A 16,223-nucleotide genomic window follows, 5' to 3' on the forward strand; every position below is an offset into this window, starting at 1 on the left:
CGTGAACTTTTATCTGGTGCAGTAATCTTTTATGTGGCACTTTATCGAATGCCTTCTGGAAATTCAAATACACCACATTCACTGGTTCCCCCTTAGCCACCCTGCTCGTTACATCCTCAAAGAACTCCAGCAAATTTGTCAAACTTGATTTCCCTTTCATAAAACCATGTTGACTCTGCTTGATTGAATCATGCCTTTCCAAATGTCCTGCTACTGTTTCCCAGCATTTTCCCAATGACAGATGTTAGGCGAAGTGGCCTACAGTTTTCTGCTTTCTGTTTGCCTCCTTTTTTAAAATAGGGGCGTTACATTTGAGGTTTTCCAATCCTTTGGGACCTCCCCAGAATCCAGGGAATTTTGGTAGATGACAACCAATGCATCCACTATTTCTGCCGCTACTTCTTTTAAGACCCCAGGATGTAAGCCATCAGATACAGGGGACTTGTCCGCCTTTAGTTCCATTATTTTGCAAAGTACTACTTCATTAGTGATAGTGATTGTATTAAGTTCCTCCCTCCCTATAGCCCCCTGATTATCCACTGTTGGGATGTTTTTAGTGTCTTCTACCATGAAGACAGATACAAAATATTTGTTCAAAGACTCTGCCATTTCCCTGTTCCCCATTATTAATTCCCCAGTCTCATCCTCTAGGGGACCAACATTTATGTTAGCCACTCTTTTCCTTTTTATGAACCTGTAGAAACTATTTGTTTTTATATTTTGTGCTAGTTTACTTTCATAATCTATCTTCCCCCTCTTTATTATTTATTTAGTCGCTCTTTGCTGGCTTTTAAAAGTTTCTCAATCCTCTGGCCTCCCACTAGTCTTGGCCACATATTGGGCCCAAGTTTCCACATGCTTTGCTCCTGATTTTTAGGAGCAACTGGTGGAGAACGGAGTATCTTAGAAATCGCAATTCTCCACATATAAGTTTTCTGCAGTTCTAGTCATGTAGAACAGTTTCACTTTTGAACAAAATTTTTTTTTCAAAAGGGGGCGTGTCCGGCCACTGACGCCTGATTTGAAAGTTTCCAGTGAAAACGTACTCCAAACTAACTTAGAATGGAGCAAGTGAAGATTTTTGTAGGCCTGAAAAAACCTTGTCTACACATTAAAAAATCAGGCGCAGGTTACAAATTAGGCGTCAGGAACGAGGTGGGGGGGGGGGAGGGAAGTCATTACATTCTACAATAAATCCTTAGTTACACTTATACAAATATTATACAAATAATTCCAACCTGAATAAAAATTTATAAGCAAAGAAAAGATTAAATAAACCATGTTCCTACCTGTGTGAAAGTGCTTCAGGCAGGGAGAATGCTGCAGGAAGCCTCACAAGTTAAGGCAGCCGTTCCCGATGGCGGGGGCGGAAAGGCAGGGAGGAGGCAGCCATTCCCGCGGGGGGGGGGGGAAAGGCAGTGAGGGCCCGACCGACCGACGGCAGCAGCCGTTCCTGCCGGCGGGGGGGGGAGGCTGCAGGAAGCCTCACAAGTTGAGGCAGCCATTCCCGACGGCAGGGGGAGGGGAGGGGGAGACCCCCCTGCCGTCGGTCGGGCCCGTCGGGAAACGGCTGCCTCAACTTCTGAGGCTTCCTGCAGCCTTCTCACTGCTGCAAGAAGCCTCAGTGCTGATCATGGAAGGGCAATGTGCTTTTATTAAAAAATGATAAAAAATGAACAGCTGCAAAGAACTACAAAAATGGCCGAGTGCCAATGTTTCCTTCACACTGCGCGTGCGCGAACGCTCCAACGCGCACGCGCAGGGTTGCCGGCACGAAAAAAACTCATTTAAATGGTACCCGCCCCCTCTTACTTACAAAATCGGCGCGAGTGGTAGGCTCCGCCCCCTGGGCGCCGCGCCAAGCACACATCGAGCTGCAAAGCTCTCGAGAATAGCGAGTTTTTTTTCAGGCGCCGTTTTCGGCGCGAAAAACGGGCGCCCAGCTCGGACGTCTGTTTTGCTGCGTGTGGAAACTTGGGGCCTGTATGCCCTTGTTTTCAATTTGATAGCATCCCTTATTTCCTTAGTTAGCCACGAATGGTTATCCCTTCTCTTACAGTCTTATTTCTCATTGGGATATATTTGTGTTGCGAGTTATGAAATATGTCCTTAAATGTCTGCCACTGCTCATCAACCGTCCCATACTTTAATCTATTTTCCCAGTCCACTTTAGCCAACTCTGCCTTCATACCTTTGTATTAGCTTAGGACATTGGATTGAGATCCAACTTTCTCACCCTCCAACTGAATTTGAAATTCAACCATGTTATGGCTGTTCATTTCTGGAGAATCCTTTACTAGGAGATCGTTTATTAATCCTGTCTCAATACACAGTACCAAATCTAAGATAGCCTGCTCCCTGGTTGGTTCCGCAACATACTGTTTAAGGAAACTATCAGAAATCATATTCTCAATGATCCATCTTCTATGAGCTGTGGGATTTTGAGGTCAATTAGTTTTTTAAATTAATTTGCAAAATTCAGACGTGTTGCAAAAGCAATAAATGTAGTCTTAAGGTATTACAATCCCAATATATTGTATATTAAGCCCTGTGGTATAACAGATAATGAAAAGCTTAGGCAACACAAAGAGGGTTACTGACACAAGGTATAATAATCCTCCAAACCATGATCTCTTTCATACAGCTCTAGCTTGTTCCTAAACAATGAGTTACCCATAGCAGAGGTACAAGATAATAACTTAATTAACATTCTACCACCCACGTGGAAGATATCTGCTTTGACATGGATTAGCCAGGGTCTGTAATAGAGTAATACTGCGTCTCTGTACCACTTCTCGCCTACCTACCTCTTAACTTTGGGCCAAAGGAGAGATGGAGAGGAGAGAGGAAGTGTGGGAATGTCCCTTCCTTCCCCTCTATCACTAGGCTTCTTATGTCTTTTATTTCTGAAGACCTGCTCTAAGAGTTCCACCAATTGCCAATCCATAGCCAATAGGTAGGAGGTCTAACGGTGGCCCAAGGTCATTGCCCATCTAATAATTTCGCTCCCGTCTTGAGAAAGTTCCTGGCCTCCATTTGGAAACTTCCCACAGCTTCAGCTATCATAGAATACATCCCAAGAAACTCCAGAGGGTTCATACCAGTGGCATTGGGAGAGTCCCTGAGAAGTAAAAGGTTTTTCCCAGAGTACATATTCCAGCATCCAGTCAACAATTTTGAGGTTAACTTACCCGTCATTAATAAACCCGCAGTCCACAAGCTTCGTAAGATGAGGTGAATAGCTTGGCATACTGAAACGTTTACTTGGTGCAGGGCTGATGGGTCCTTCTAATTAACCTCTAATTCTGGTGAAAGCTTTGGCTACAGAGTACTAGTTCATTAGACTTCAATTTACTTTTTCTTTATCTGATCGCCCTCCAACGGTCAATCAACATTCGGCAATTGCTAACCAGTGCCACAATATCTAGCACCGATATGCCACATCATATTTATGCAGTAGTGCTTGCAGATTTTTAACCTTTACAGGTCACAAAAACTAACTTCCATCACTAGTGATTTCCTAACATTTATGGACACTTTGTAATATGCAAGTCCAGAATAATCACAATGTCAATTCCAGCTTGAGAATAGGCATGCTAGTTAGACTAAGTGGGAGCACACTCACCTCTGAGTCAAAAAGTCATGGGTTCATGCCCCACTTTGTGACTCGAGCACAATCTAGGCTGACACTTCAGTGCTGTACTGAGAGAGTGCTGCACTGTCAGAGGTGCCGTCTTTCAAAAGTGGTGTTAAACTGAGGCACTGTTTGGATAAATGTAAAAGATCTCATGGTGCTATTCATAGAAGAGCAGGGGTAGTTCTTGCTGTGTTCTGACCAACATTTATCCCTCAATCAACATCACAAAAACAGATTAACTGGTCATTATTTTTTCTGCTTCTGGGACCTTACTAAGTGCAAACTGGCTGCCATGCTACCCTATAATAGGACAGTGGCAACACTTCAAAAGTAATTCATTGACTGAATCGCTTTGGGGCATGCTGGGGATGTAAAGGGATGATATAAAATGCAAGTTATTTCATTCTTACATGCTGCTGTAATAAAACCAGGATAATAGTACAGGCAACTCTCGATTATCCGCACATGGATGCAATGGGAAACCGTTGTAACGGCATTTAAAATTCCGTGTGTGTGACGTGACTTTGAAACTCTGATGTTCCTTTCGAATGTTGCCTGTTGAGCCTTGCTTTTAAGTGCTCTGCCTTGCCTCAGCTCCCGCTGCTGCTCGCACACAGGTCCACTGCCTCTCATGATTCATTAAAATGCCATGAACAGTTACAGGAAGTAATCAACAAGCCTAATGGTCTTTAGAGCTAGAGGACTAGAATTCATGGATTAGAAGATACGCTACAGCTATTGGTTAGAGCACACCTGCAGTACTGTAAGCATTAACTGTAATGTCAACTCGCTCTAACGGAGAAATCGTTTACCCGGCGTAGCCCAATCCCCGAGGGACCCGGATAATCGAGAGTTGCCTGCACTCAGAATGGATTAGGCCACCATAAAGAATATATTGGTTACATTACGACTTTATAATTCGAGGATTTGTTTTGAGAAAGTCAGCTACTTTTTGGGAGTGTGGATTGTGTTTTAAAAATCCAAGGGTTTACTCGTAAAATGAGGCAGCACTGCCTGAAATGAGAGGAAAGTCATTCAGGCTTCTTGGTGAGCAGTCACAGTGCAGCATCTGAGGCCAGACAGTAAGTTACATACCACATCCAGGGTCTGTGGCTGTTTGGCAGAGTAGGCACTTTGATTTCAGTTGCAATATCTTCTTTAAGCCCGATTCAGGATTCTCAGGATTAATTATCATTATAAAACAAAAACTTTAGTGACAAAAAATAAAAGGCTGTCGTCGCTAGATCAAAAGGGGCATGACATTTTAATGAGATCGCCTGAAAGGAGATGGGACTGCCATCAAAACCGTTATCCACATCGGTTTAAGATGATCGGGAGGTTGTCAATACATTCCAACACTTCCGAGGGACAATCATACATATTAAGTCAAAAGGCTTGCTTTTCCACAGCAAGGCTGGGGCACAGCTAACTAGCTGCGCAGGTGCCATGGGTGAGAGAATTTCCGATCGGGTGACAAGTTTGATTGGCAAGTCAACTGACAAATCCATGGACCGAAAGGGTCAGGGGTCAAGCCTGTCCAGCCAAGAGAGAAAGAAACACATGACCAGCAAGAACAGCTGCTCTGGTATGGAAGAGACTCAGAGTGAAAGCTCTAATTTTAAGCATAGTGCTAACTAGATTAAATGAGAACGGCACTCTGAAAAGTATATTTGGTTTGCTAATAGGATAGTGTAGCATGCTTTATTTTCGATGTTAGGAGGATGCATTATAGAACAAGTTAAAATTCACTGCAATCATTAGTCTGTACTTTCACATATTAAATAAACCAACTTGTTCCATTCAAGTATTCAACAGTCTTCCTTCCAAAGGATAGGAGAAAAGACATGTGGGGGCAAGTGTGGAATTACAGTATCCAATTCATTTAAGGGATTTTCATTGTTAAGACCCACTGCTCGATATGGTGATCATAATGGGCACTGGGTCCACCTTCGGGGGGGGTGATCGATGATACTGACCCCAAGCAAATATATAGCGCAGACCCAAAACTTGTAACACCCGCCGTGTGGCACAGGGATACCAGTAGAAAAAGGAAAGAGCGAAAAGCAATGAGTGCAATGCAAACTAAAGAGATATTACTAATTATCCAATGACACAATGGGAAAACGTGTACTTGGTGTGGTACTAAGGCACAGAGACAAGGACAATCTCTAATCATGCTTAGTTAGCGGATCTCACGAGTGCTGGCCAAACAGGAGTTACAATATGCCTCAGTACCTGTGGGCGATGGTGGGTGGGTGAGGGAGGGAGGGGGGGGAAGGAAGAGAAAGAAAAGAAGAAACCAGCCAGGGTTTCTGCCGTGATCATTATCTAGTGACTGTTGCTGGAACGTTGGGTGAGTGGATGTAGGTTAAGAGCAGCAAGAGAGTCTTTTGACTCTGAATCAGTTCCTATGGACTGGAGCTTCGCTAATGTAACACCACTTTTTAAGAAAGGAGGGAGAGAGAACACGGGGAATTATAGACTGGTTAGCCTGACATCAGTAGTGGGGAACATGTTGGAATCAATTATTAAAGATGAATTAACAGCGCATTTGGAAAGCAGTGACAGGATCGGTCCAAGTCAGCATGGATTTATGAAAGGGAAATCATGCTTGACAAATCTTCTAGAATTTTTTGAGGATGTAACTAGTAAGAGTGGACAGGGGAGAACCAGTAGATGTGGTGTATTTGGACTTTAAAAAGGCTTTTGACAAGGTCCCACACAAGAAATTGGTGTGCAAAATTAAAACACACGCTATTTGGGCTAATGTACTGACATGGATAGAGAACTGGTTGGCAGACAGGAAGCAGAGAGTCGGGATAAACGGGTCCTTTTCAGAATGGCAGACAGTGACTAGTGGGGTGCCAGAGGGCTCAGTGCTGGGACCCCAGCTCTTTACAATGTACATCAATGATTTAGATGAAGGAATTGAGTGCAATATCTCCAAGTTTGCAGATGACACTAAGCTGGGTGGCAGTATGAGCTGCGAGGAGGATGCTAAGAGGCTGCAGGGTGACTTGGACAGGTTAGGTGAGTGGGCAAATGCATGGCAGATGCAGTATTATGTGGATAAATGTGAGGTTATCCACTTTAGTGGCAAAAACACGAAGGCAGAATATTATCTGAATGGCGGCAGATTAGGAAAAGGGGAGGTGCAACGAAACCTGGGTGTCATGGTACATCAATCATTGAAAATTGGCATGCAGGTACAGCAGGAGGTGAAGGCGGCAAATGGCACGTTGGCCTTCATAGCTAGGGGATTTGAGTACAGGAGCAGGGAGGTCTTACTGCAGTTGTACAGGGTCTTGGTGGGGCCTCACCTGGAATATTGTGTTCAGTTTTGGTCTCCTAATCTGAGGAAGGACGTTCTTGCTATTGAGGGAGTGCAGCGAAGGTTCACCAGACTGATTCCCGGGATGGCAGGACTGATATATGAGGAGAGACTGGATCGATGGGGCCTGTATTCACTGGAGTTTAGAAGAATGAGAGGGGATCTCATAGAAACATATAAAATACTGACGGGACTGGACAGGTTAGATGCAGGAAGAATGTTCCCGATGTTTGGGAAGTCCAGAACCAAGGGACACAGTCTAAGGATAAGGGGTAAGACATTTAGGACCGAGATGAGGAGAAACTTCTTCACAGAGTTGTTAACCTGTGGAATTCTCTGCCGCAGAGAGTGGTTGATGCCAGTTCGTTGGATGTATTCAAGAGGGAGTTAGATATGGCGCTTATGGCTAAAGGGATCAAGGGGTATGGAGAGAAAGCAGGGAAGGGGTACTGAGGTGATGATCAGCCATGATCTTATTGAATGGTGATGCAGGCTCGAAGGGCCGAATGGCCTACTCCTCCACCTATTTTCTATGTTTCTATGATTAGGCTCAGATGTGATGCTTGCACTTGGGGTGAGGAGTTGGAGGGTGGCCAGTGCCCATTGAACTGCATCCCAGCTTTAGCCAGCTCTTTAGCTTTGTTGCTTTTCTGGTGGGAGAGGAGTTAAGTCAAAATAACTGGTTGGAGAAGGTGGAGATCAGTTGGAACTGACATGACATGTAACTACCATGAACAATGCCACAACAATACAGAGGATTTTAATCAAAATTCCCTTCACAGCACATTTTTTGGTGAATGCTAAACAGAGTCCATCACACTACCACCACTGGGGTTTATACTGACTGATGCAGAACAGATAGCACACATGGCAAATACAGTTTGGGAATCATCACTTACCATCGTGACCACTTCCCTCGATGTTATCCACCTTCTGTTTTTTGACCATTTCAGAGCTTGTTGAGCTAGAGCGAAGTGACAATGAAATGAAATTGATAAAAGTGGAAACAATATTTTAATATCTTTATTTTTCCTCCCCGAGATTGTTAATGCATTAAAATTCTCTGAGTGATTCATTTAAAGGCTACAAGAGCAATCACCGTTAAGACAGGCCAAGCTATATCAAATGACATAAAGGCACCCTGCTCCACTTCTTTGTTTAAAAACTAATATCTGAAGAATAACTTATATTTAAACTAAAAATATTATTTTCTACACTACAGACATTAAAGGTTTCTTAGCCACGGCATTATTTATACTTTTGTCTTAATCGGACTTGCTTGTTGAAAAATCTAGTGAACATGACACCAACATGCATTTAATGTAGAACATGTTCCAAGACAGCTTAGAAAGAGGAGTGAAAAAAATAATAAATACAAAGGATAGAAGAACAAACATTGAACTATGGTGAACGAGTTAGGAGAGGTGATAAAATCTTGGTTGCAAAATATGGTTTGAGAAAGGAAGAAAAGGAAAGAACTTGCATTTATACGGTTCCTTATCACATCCTCAAGATGCCCCAAAGCAATGTACAATCGACAGATCGCTTTATATGCCGTTATTGAGAATTATCCTCACTATATTGTTCACAGCTTTGAACAAGCCTGGAAACAAAGCCCTGCAGAGCAGTATAGTATGTGAACATGTTCGAAACAATAATGATCTATTTCTGTGTTAGCAGTGCTGGATATGCCTCAGGGCACTTTGCTATAGCTCAACACCGAGAGATTTTTAATCTTCCCTCTCACAAAAGTTAATGGAAATAACTGTAAAGGAGACAACTTCCTCAATGAAGATGTTTGTTTAAAGTTTTTTTAATGGAATTATTATATATTTAATAAAGGAAGTAAATCTGACCCAAAAACCACACACTCATTAGCCTATCAAGAGCAGGTAAAGTAGTAGAAACCACACTAAGGGGTAGGTTGGACAAGTACCGATATGGGTTTAGAAGAAGATCCTACCAGGCAAGATTCTTTGGCTTTATATAGTTCATTTATATTTGGACTTTCAAAAAGCCTTTGACAAGGACCCACATGAAATACTTCTAATGAAACGAAAACTCATAGGAATCCAGGGTAGAGTATGTGGCTGGATTAGTTGGATAAAAAAATATGAAACGGTGTATTCTTAAAAGGTGTGGTGTCATACCAGGATAAGGTATTGAGTGGAGTAATGCAAGGTTGTTACTTCTTACCTACAGAAATGGCCTGGATGCAGAAACTAATTGTAATTGTTAAATCTGTAGACCATACTAAAATGGGGAGAGCAAAAGAGTGCGCAGTTAATCATTTGGATAAGAGCTTAGATCTCTTATACAATTGGGGAAACAAATGGTAAATTAAATTTAGCTTGAACAAATGCAAAATATTATGCAGTGGGTAAAAAATAACCAACATATGAAATGAAAGGACAGGATTAGCACACGGAGAAAGGGATTGAGTGTAACAGTAGTCTCAGCACTTTCAATTTTGAGAGAATGCAGAGCAGCAATTAAAAAAGCAAGTAGGACATTAGGTTACAAAGCCAGAGCAGAGATTATACTAAGGTTCGATAATACACTGATCATACTGTACTAGTGTACAATTTTGGTCATGACACTTTAAAAGGGACATACATTAATTGTTGAGAGTGTAAAACAGAGCATCCTGAATGATCCCAAATGTACAGAGGATCAGCGACAAAAAAAAGTACAAGTTCTGAAATCTAGAAAGATAATAATTGAAGAAATACCTCTTTGAAACACATATGTATATGGTACATATACAAGGTGAACCCAGAATATTACTTCAAAGTATGTCAAGGCAGCAGGACAAGATGACCAACTTAAATCAATGAAAAGCATATTTAAAACAGATCTATTAGAAATGTTCTCTTTTTCAAGTGTAACAAATATTTGAAATAATCTTCCAGATAAAGTACAGGCATTCAAGAAACAGTAGGATGCTAGGAGGAATGAATTAAGAGTACTGCAGCGATAGGCCGATTGGTCTTTTCTCATGAGTTTAATCAGCTTATTGTGAATTTATTAGTTGCTATCAAAATGGTCAGTTGAATTGAACAGTGAGCTGAATAACTTCAACCAACAGCTGCACGTCTTAAAATTTAAACTGTATTGCTACCCACTGGTCATTTTATTTGAAATTGAGTAATGAGTATCATTTAAATTATAATAATGTCATACATATTTATAGAAACTTATTCAATTGTATAATGATGAGGTTCTTTGAGCTACAAAATATTAACAACTATAATGAGCGTTTCTCCTGGCCTGTGCTGAGTTAGCTGATCTCAGTCAGGTCACGACAACCAATGTAATTTCTGAAACCAAGAGCTGGTTGTGACTGGAAGGCAAGATTGAGTCTACCAGAACCAAACCGAGTGAGGCACAAAAAGTATTGGTGGACATTGGTGATCAAGTAGACCTAAAACACTGTCAAACTTTTCAAAAGTAATAAACTTTCAAAAATACAGGAAAATTCCTAGAATATTCATCACAAAGTGCAATGATCATCATGGAAGCAATTCACCAACAAACAACAATAAAATACTTCGTACAGATGGACAACATTCCAAACTGAACTAGTGCCGCTGTTCTGGTCAAGGTGTTATATGACGCAGCTATGGCTATATCCCTAGGTGATTCTTTCTACCCTCACCATGGAACGATAGCAATGTCTACTTATATGTGGAGATTAAACAAGTGTGGAAGAAAATATTCAACAAAATCCTAATGTTATTGTATCTGCATAGGAAGGATCAATTAACTGTTTACCATTAGTATACTCGCAGCAACTACTGTAAACTGGCTTGGGTTAAATTAAAACAATGGGTAAAAGGACATCAACAGACAGACCAGAATGATCTCAGGCAGGATAGTTGTTGAGGTTCTGAAATTGGCCTTAATGCTCGAGGTTAGGCCTTGGGGGGGGAGGGGGGGGGGTAAAAAATATCTACCAGGGTTTGTACACAGCAACAGGTGCTGGGAAGAGCACAAACACGGATATTAAATAAGCACAGGATTAGGCTCAGCAGTGATGTTCTTCCCGGTTAAATAGCCCACCCACACACACACAGTCTAGGCTCATGCATGAAGAATGGCCAACTTTTAAATACTGGATACAGGCAGCGTCTGTGGAATCAAACCTAGCATTTATGGACAGAGGAAAGAAAGAGGGAGGAAGTATCTTTTTGGGAACCAAGTTAAAACTAAACCAATTTGATCAATATCAATTGGTTTTAAACTGATGCACGGATTTCAAAAAGCATTGCAATTCAAAGCAATGGCTGGTCACTCGTGCCCGCCTTTGTCAGAAGCATTTGATGCAAAACAGCGAACATTTTTATAAAGGCATTTAAAGTAAGCATTTCTACAATGTTACTGCCTTGTTTGATGCAGAACAGTAAGTCGATGAAAAATAGCTTGATTAATACCCATGCCTATGACAGAACACTCTGTCATTGTTTCGGTGATTTAGCCAGCAGCTCCATCCAGACTGGTCACAGGATTAGAAAATAGCATCTCAAAGACAGTTGAAATGTTCTCATGTAAAAACAGAAAATGCTGGAAATCTCAGCAGATCAAGCAGCATCTGTGGAGAGAATCAGAATTAACGTTTCAGGTCTGTGACCCTTCGTCAGAACTGAAAAAGTTTGAGATGTGACAGATTCTTAAGGAAGTGCAGGGGCAGTGAAAGGGGAGGGGAGGTCTCTGATAGGATGGAAGGCAGAAGAGATTAAGAAACAAAAGGATGATGGGCAAAATTGAGATGGTAATGGGACAAGTTAAGAAACAAGCGATGTGTCTAGATGGAGTGTGAATGGCGAAATCATCAATAGCTGCCATGGGAAAGAGAAAAAAGGGAAGGGGGGGGGGGTTTGTGGGAAAAAATATGGGCAGAGATTATGGTCTGAAATTTTTTTAACTCACTGTTGAATCCAGGAAGCTGTAAAGTGCCGAAACGAAAGATGTGGTGCTGTTCCTTGAGTTTACGTTAAGCTTTGTTGGAACAGTGGAAGAGGCCAAGGATGGAGAGATCAGAGTGGGAGTGGAGTAGAGCATTAAACTAACGGGCGTCCAGAAGCCCGGGGTCATGCTTACGGATTGAACAGAGGTGTCTGCAAAGCGGTCACCCAATCTGCGTTTGGTCTCCCCAATGTAGAGACCACATTGTGAGCAGCGAATACAGTATACAGCTGTACTAAATGTTATTTCAGATTCCAGCATCTGCAGTATTTTGCTTTTGTGAAATGTTCTCATGCTCGCTGACAATCTTAAAGCTGCTCTACCCTCTATTTACAAGAGAGTATTTTACCCTCGATTTACAATAGAACAGTTTTACTATGGAGGAAAATCAAACCACCTCATCGCCAGCAGCGATCAGGAGGTCCTGTGCAGACTGCTCACCAGCTGTAATGCTGGAAAAGATACGACACAATTGTGATATCTTCAGAGCACAAGCACACACAGCTCCTATAACTTGGCAGGCAGCTCTCTCGGAAGCCTCCGGAAATCTGCCTAGTTCTGTTTATTATTAACTCTGCAGTTGCAATACACAATACACAGTGTGGAGCTGCAGACATTACAAGCCCCCAGACATTACACTTCTCCCTCCTTAATGAATAAGTTATTATAACAAACATCATACTTAACTTTCATGTTTATACATAACACAGGATATATAACTTTTTTTTTCCATATTTACAAATTTAACTTTTCCACTTGTTTTCTGTTTCGAAGAGGATACCTTCCAAACATGGCGTCGAATTTATACTCATTCGAGGCTCATTCTGAGGAACGTTTTCCTCCACGGAATTTCCTTGATTTTCATTTGAACTCACTCTAACTTCAGGCTCTTTGTTTTCCTGACTCGGACTCAGACTTTCATTCTGATTCTCTCCTGGATTTGTTTCCAGTACATTGGATTTAGGATTTGCTACTGGTATATCAGAAATAATTGAATCATTCCCAGCTTCAACTCCTCCCATATAGGTAAAATATGATCAATATGAACAAACCTAACCTGTCCATTATCAAACACTTTTACCAATTATGTGCGAGGACCACATATCTTCACCACGCTTCCTGGTAACCATTTAACCATTTATGGTGATAGTTCTTCACTTTCACCTTCTGGTTTAATTTCACACCTCTCTTTTACTCTACCTCTATCATGATTCTCTTTCAGTCTTAATTGTGTCTCTTCTACGGACTGTGCCAAATTTGGTTTTAACCACTCTTGTATCCCACATGATACAATCTTTATCGACTGATAATTCATTCCTACAAATGAAGAATGGATGTGTATCTTTGTCTGTTACCTGGTTTGGCCATCCATTTGCAATATAATCATACACCTTTGACATCACTGGGTCACATTTGGTTGCTCTACCAATCTCTTCAGCTGTGACTGGCAGTTCATCAATTTATGAAAAATAAAACACTTCTTCCCTATCGGGTATAACTTACGATGGGGAAGGCAATCTAGACATTGCATCAGCATTACTGTGGTCAGCTGATCATCTGTATTCAATATCATATGTATATGCTGACAAAATCAAAGCCCATCTCTGCATTCGGGCTGCAGCTAATATTGGAACTGGGGACTTTGGATGGAGGATTGCTGTTAGGGGCTTATGGTCCGTAACGATGGTAAACTTATGACCATACAAGTATTTGTGAAACTTCTTGACCCCAAAAATTAATGCCAAAGCTTCCCTTTCCATTTGCGCATAATTACTCTCACTGGCACTGAGAGTGCGTGAAGCAAAAGCAATTGGTCTCTCCTCCCCACTACTTAATACATGAGAGATTACGGCCCCAACTCCATACGGAGAGGCATCACATGCTAGCTTAATCTCCTTAGATATGTCATAGTGAACTAACATGGTGCTCTCTACCAATTTGCTTTTACACTCCTTGAATGCTGTATCGCATTCTTTTGACCACTTTCAATGAACCTGTTTTTTCAATAGTTCATTCAGTGGATGTAATACTGCAGCCAAATTTGGTAAGAACTTCCCATAAGACTCAAGAATGAATGAAGTTCAGTGACATTCCTGGGAGTGGGTGCATTTCTAATTGCATCCAATTTTTCCATGGTTGGATGCAAACCATCTTTGTCTACTCTGTACCCTAAGTACTCCACTGAGTTTTCAAATAACTCACACTTACGAGCAGGCACTCGTACTCTGTGCTTCTCTAGCTGTTTGAGGACTTCATTCAATATGTTATTATGAATTTATCTATTTGGTGCTGAAATTAGTATGTCATCCAAATAACATGCTACCCCTTCAATACCTTGCAAAATCTGGTTCATCACCCCTTGGAATATGGCAGGGGCGGAAGACACTCCAAACAGTAGCCTATTAAATTGATATAGGCCTAGATTAATATTTATAGTCAAACATGACTTGGACTTCTAATCTAGTTCAAGCTGTAAGTAGGCATTCTTAAGATCCAGTTTTGAGAAGATCTGACCACCTGTCAGTGTTGTGAACAACTCTTCTATATTCGGCAATGTATTGGGGACATTACCCTCTAGAACCTGGTTTACGGTTACTTTATAAATCACCACACAATCTTACCTTACCATCGGACTTAGGTACAACAACAATGGGTGTAGTCCAATTACATCGATCTATCTTACAAATAATGTTCTCAGTCTCTAGTCTTTTGAGTTCTTGCTTAACTTTCTCCTTGAGTGCATATGGTACGGAACGTGGCTTGCAGTAAACCGATCTAGCATCCTTCTGTACCCTGACACTCGCCTTGAAGCCTTGGATCGGACTGCCCGTTTCGCATAACACCTTCGGATACTTCTTGATAATCTCATAGTTGATGAAAATCTCGCTTCCTCACAGAAAATCTTACTCCAATCTAGCTTCAGTGAGCTCAACTAATTTCTTCCTAGTAAGGCAGGCTTGTCTCCTTTCACTACTATTAGAGGCAAGTTCTGAAATTGATCTTTATATTTCACCGGTACGGTGATACGACCTACCACAGGAATTTTGTCTCCCAAGTCGCCTCGCAGCTCTAGCTTGGATTTCTCCAATTGGAAATCACGCAATTTGTCGCGATATAGTGACTCCGGTACTACACTCACGGATGCACCCGTGTCAATTTCCATTGGTATCTTGAATCCCGCAACATCTATGTGGATTTTGATGCTTTCCAAATCGCTGTCCGTTAACCTCATGCTCCTGATGACGTGTAACTCTAACATCTCCTCGTCCTGTTGTTGTTCCTCCATGCTATGTAGTCTCTTGGAATTGTTACTCATAGCTTTGAATGCTGGACTCATAGCTTTGGAAGCTGGTTTACCCTTCAATCGGCATGCCTTCACAAGATGCCCAGTCTTTCTGCAGAAGAAACACTCTGCCTTCACGTATGGACAACTTTGAGCAATGTGTTGTCCCAGGCACCGATAGTACGACTTCGACGTTCTGTTAGAATTTCCAGTTTGAGACACTTTGGGCCCCCACCATCTTTTACCTTGAACCTGCAGGTGATTTACCTCGGTTGACTGACAACCGTAATTATTATTTAATTCTCGGGAATATGTTTGGTCATGCCCATCGGCCTCGCTGTCTGACAAACAATCTCAAAGGTCAAGTCATCCGTTGTCAATAACTTCCTTCTGATCGCATCATTTTTCACCCGACAAACAAAACGATCCCGTGATGCGCGGTTTTGAAAGTTTCCAAAAAGCAATAGCTTTTTTAATGCTACGATGCAATCACTGATAATTTCATCAGCCTTTTGATTCTGAATCCCAAAACGATAGCTTTCAGCAATTTCTAATGGTTTGGGGTTATTGTGCTGCTCCAGCTTCGTTAAAATATCTTTAAGCGTTGTGTCCTTTGGCTCGTCAGGCACAAGCAGATTTACAAGGGTTTCGTAAAATGCCAGACCCGCCTCCGATAAGAAGATCGCTTTCTTACGTTCCAACACAGCCCGGTTCTGGAGTGCATTGTCTGGAACTTCGATTATGTTATTTGCAGTGAAATACATTTCTAGCCGATCCACATACGCTTTAAAACATTCCCGGTCGTGTCTATATTCACCCAAATGTCAGATTACACCTGCCATTTTAATCTCTAGCTGTTCACACCGTGTGCTATATTTTACCTCGGATTTTTTGCTTTTTTCCAAAGACAGAAACTTCCAAAGTCTCTCCGTCGGCTGGCTGAATTCTTCACCAACAAAATTTAAGCTTTAAATCATCCGAAAAATCCCATCTCGCCGCCAAATGTG

General features: G+C 41.7%; 1 protein-coding gene across 4 annotated transcripts in view; it reads right to left on the minus strand.

Annotated features, from left to right (window-relative positions):
• The window catches only part of psme3ip1 (proteasome activator subunit 3 interacting protein 1), a 123,771-nt gene that overhangs the window by 1,904 nt on the left and 105,644 nt on the right, over nt 1–16,223 (minus strand). For all 4 annotated transcript variants that reach the window (XM_070897906.1, XM_070897908.1, XM_070897907.1 and 1 more), the window contains exon 6: nt 7,868–7,932. In XM_070897906.1, coding sequence (XP_070754007.1) covers nt 7,868–7,932 — 65 coding nt within the window. The remainder of the gene's footprint in view (nt 1–7,867; nt 7,933–16,223) is intronic.

The sequence above is a fragment of the Pristiophorus japonicus genome, chromosome 13 (genome assembly GCF_044704955.1).
Source record: "Pristiophorus japonicus isolate sPriJap1 chromosome 13, sPriJap1.hap1, whole genome shotgun sequence".
Lineage (NCBI taxonomy): Eukaryota > Metazoa > Chordata > Chondrichthyes > Pristiophoridae > Pristiophorus > Pristiophorus japonicus.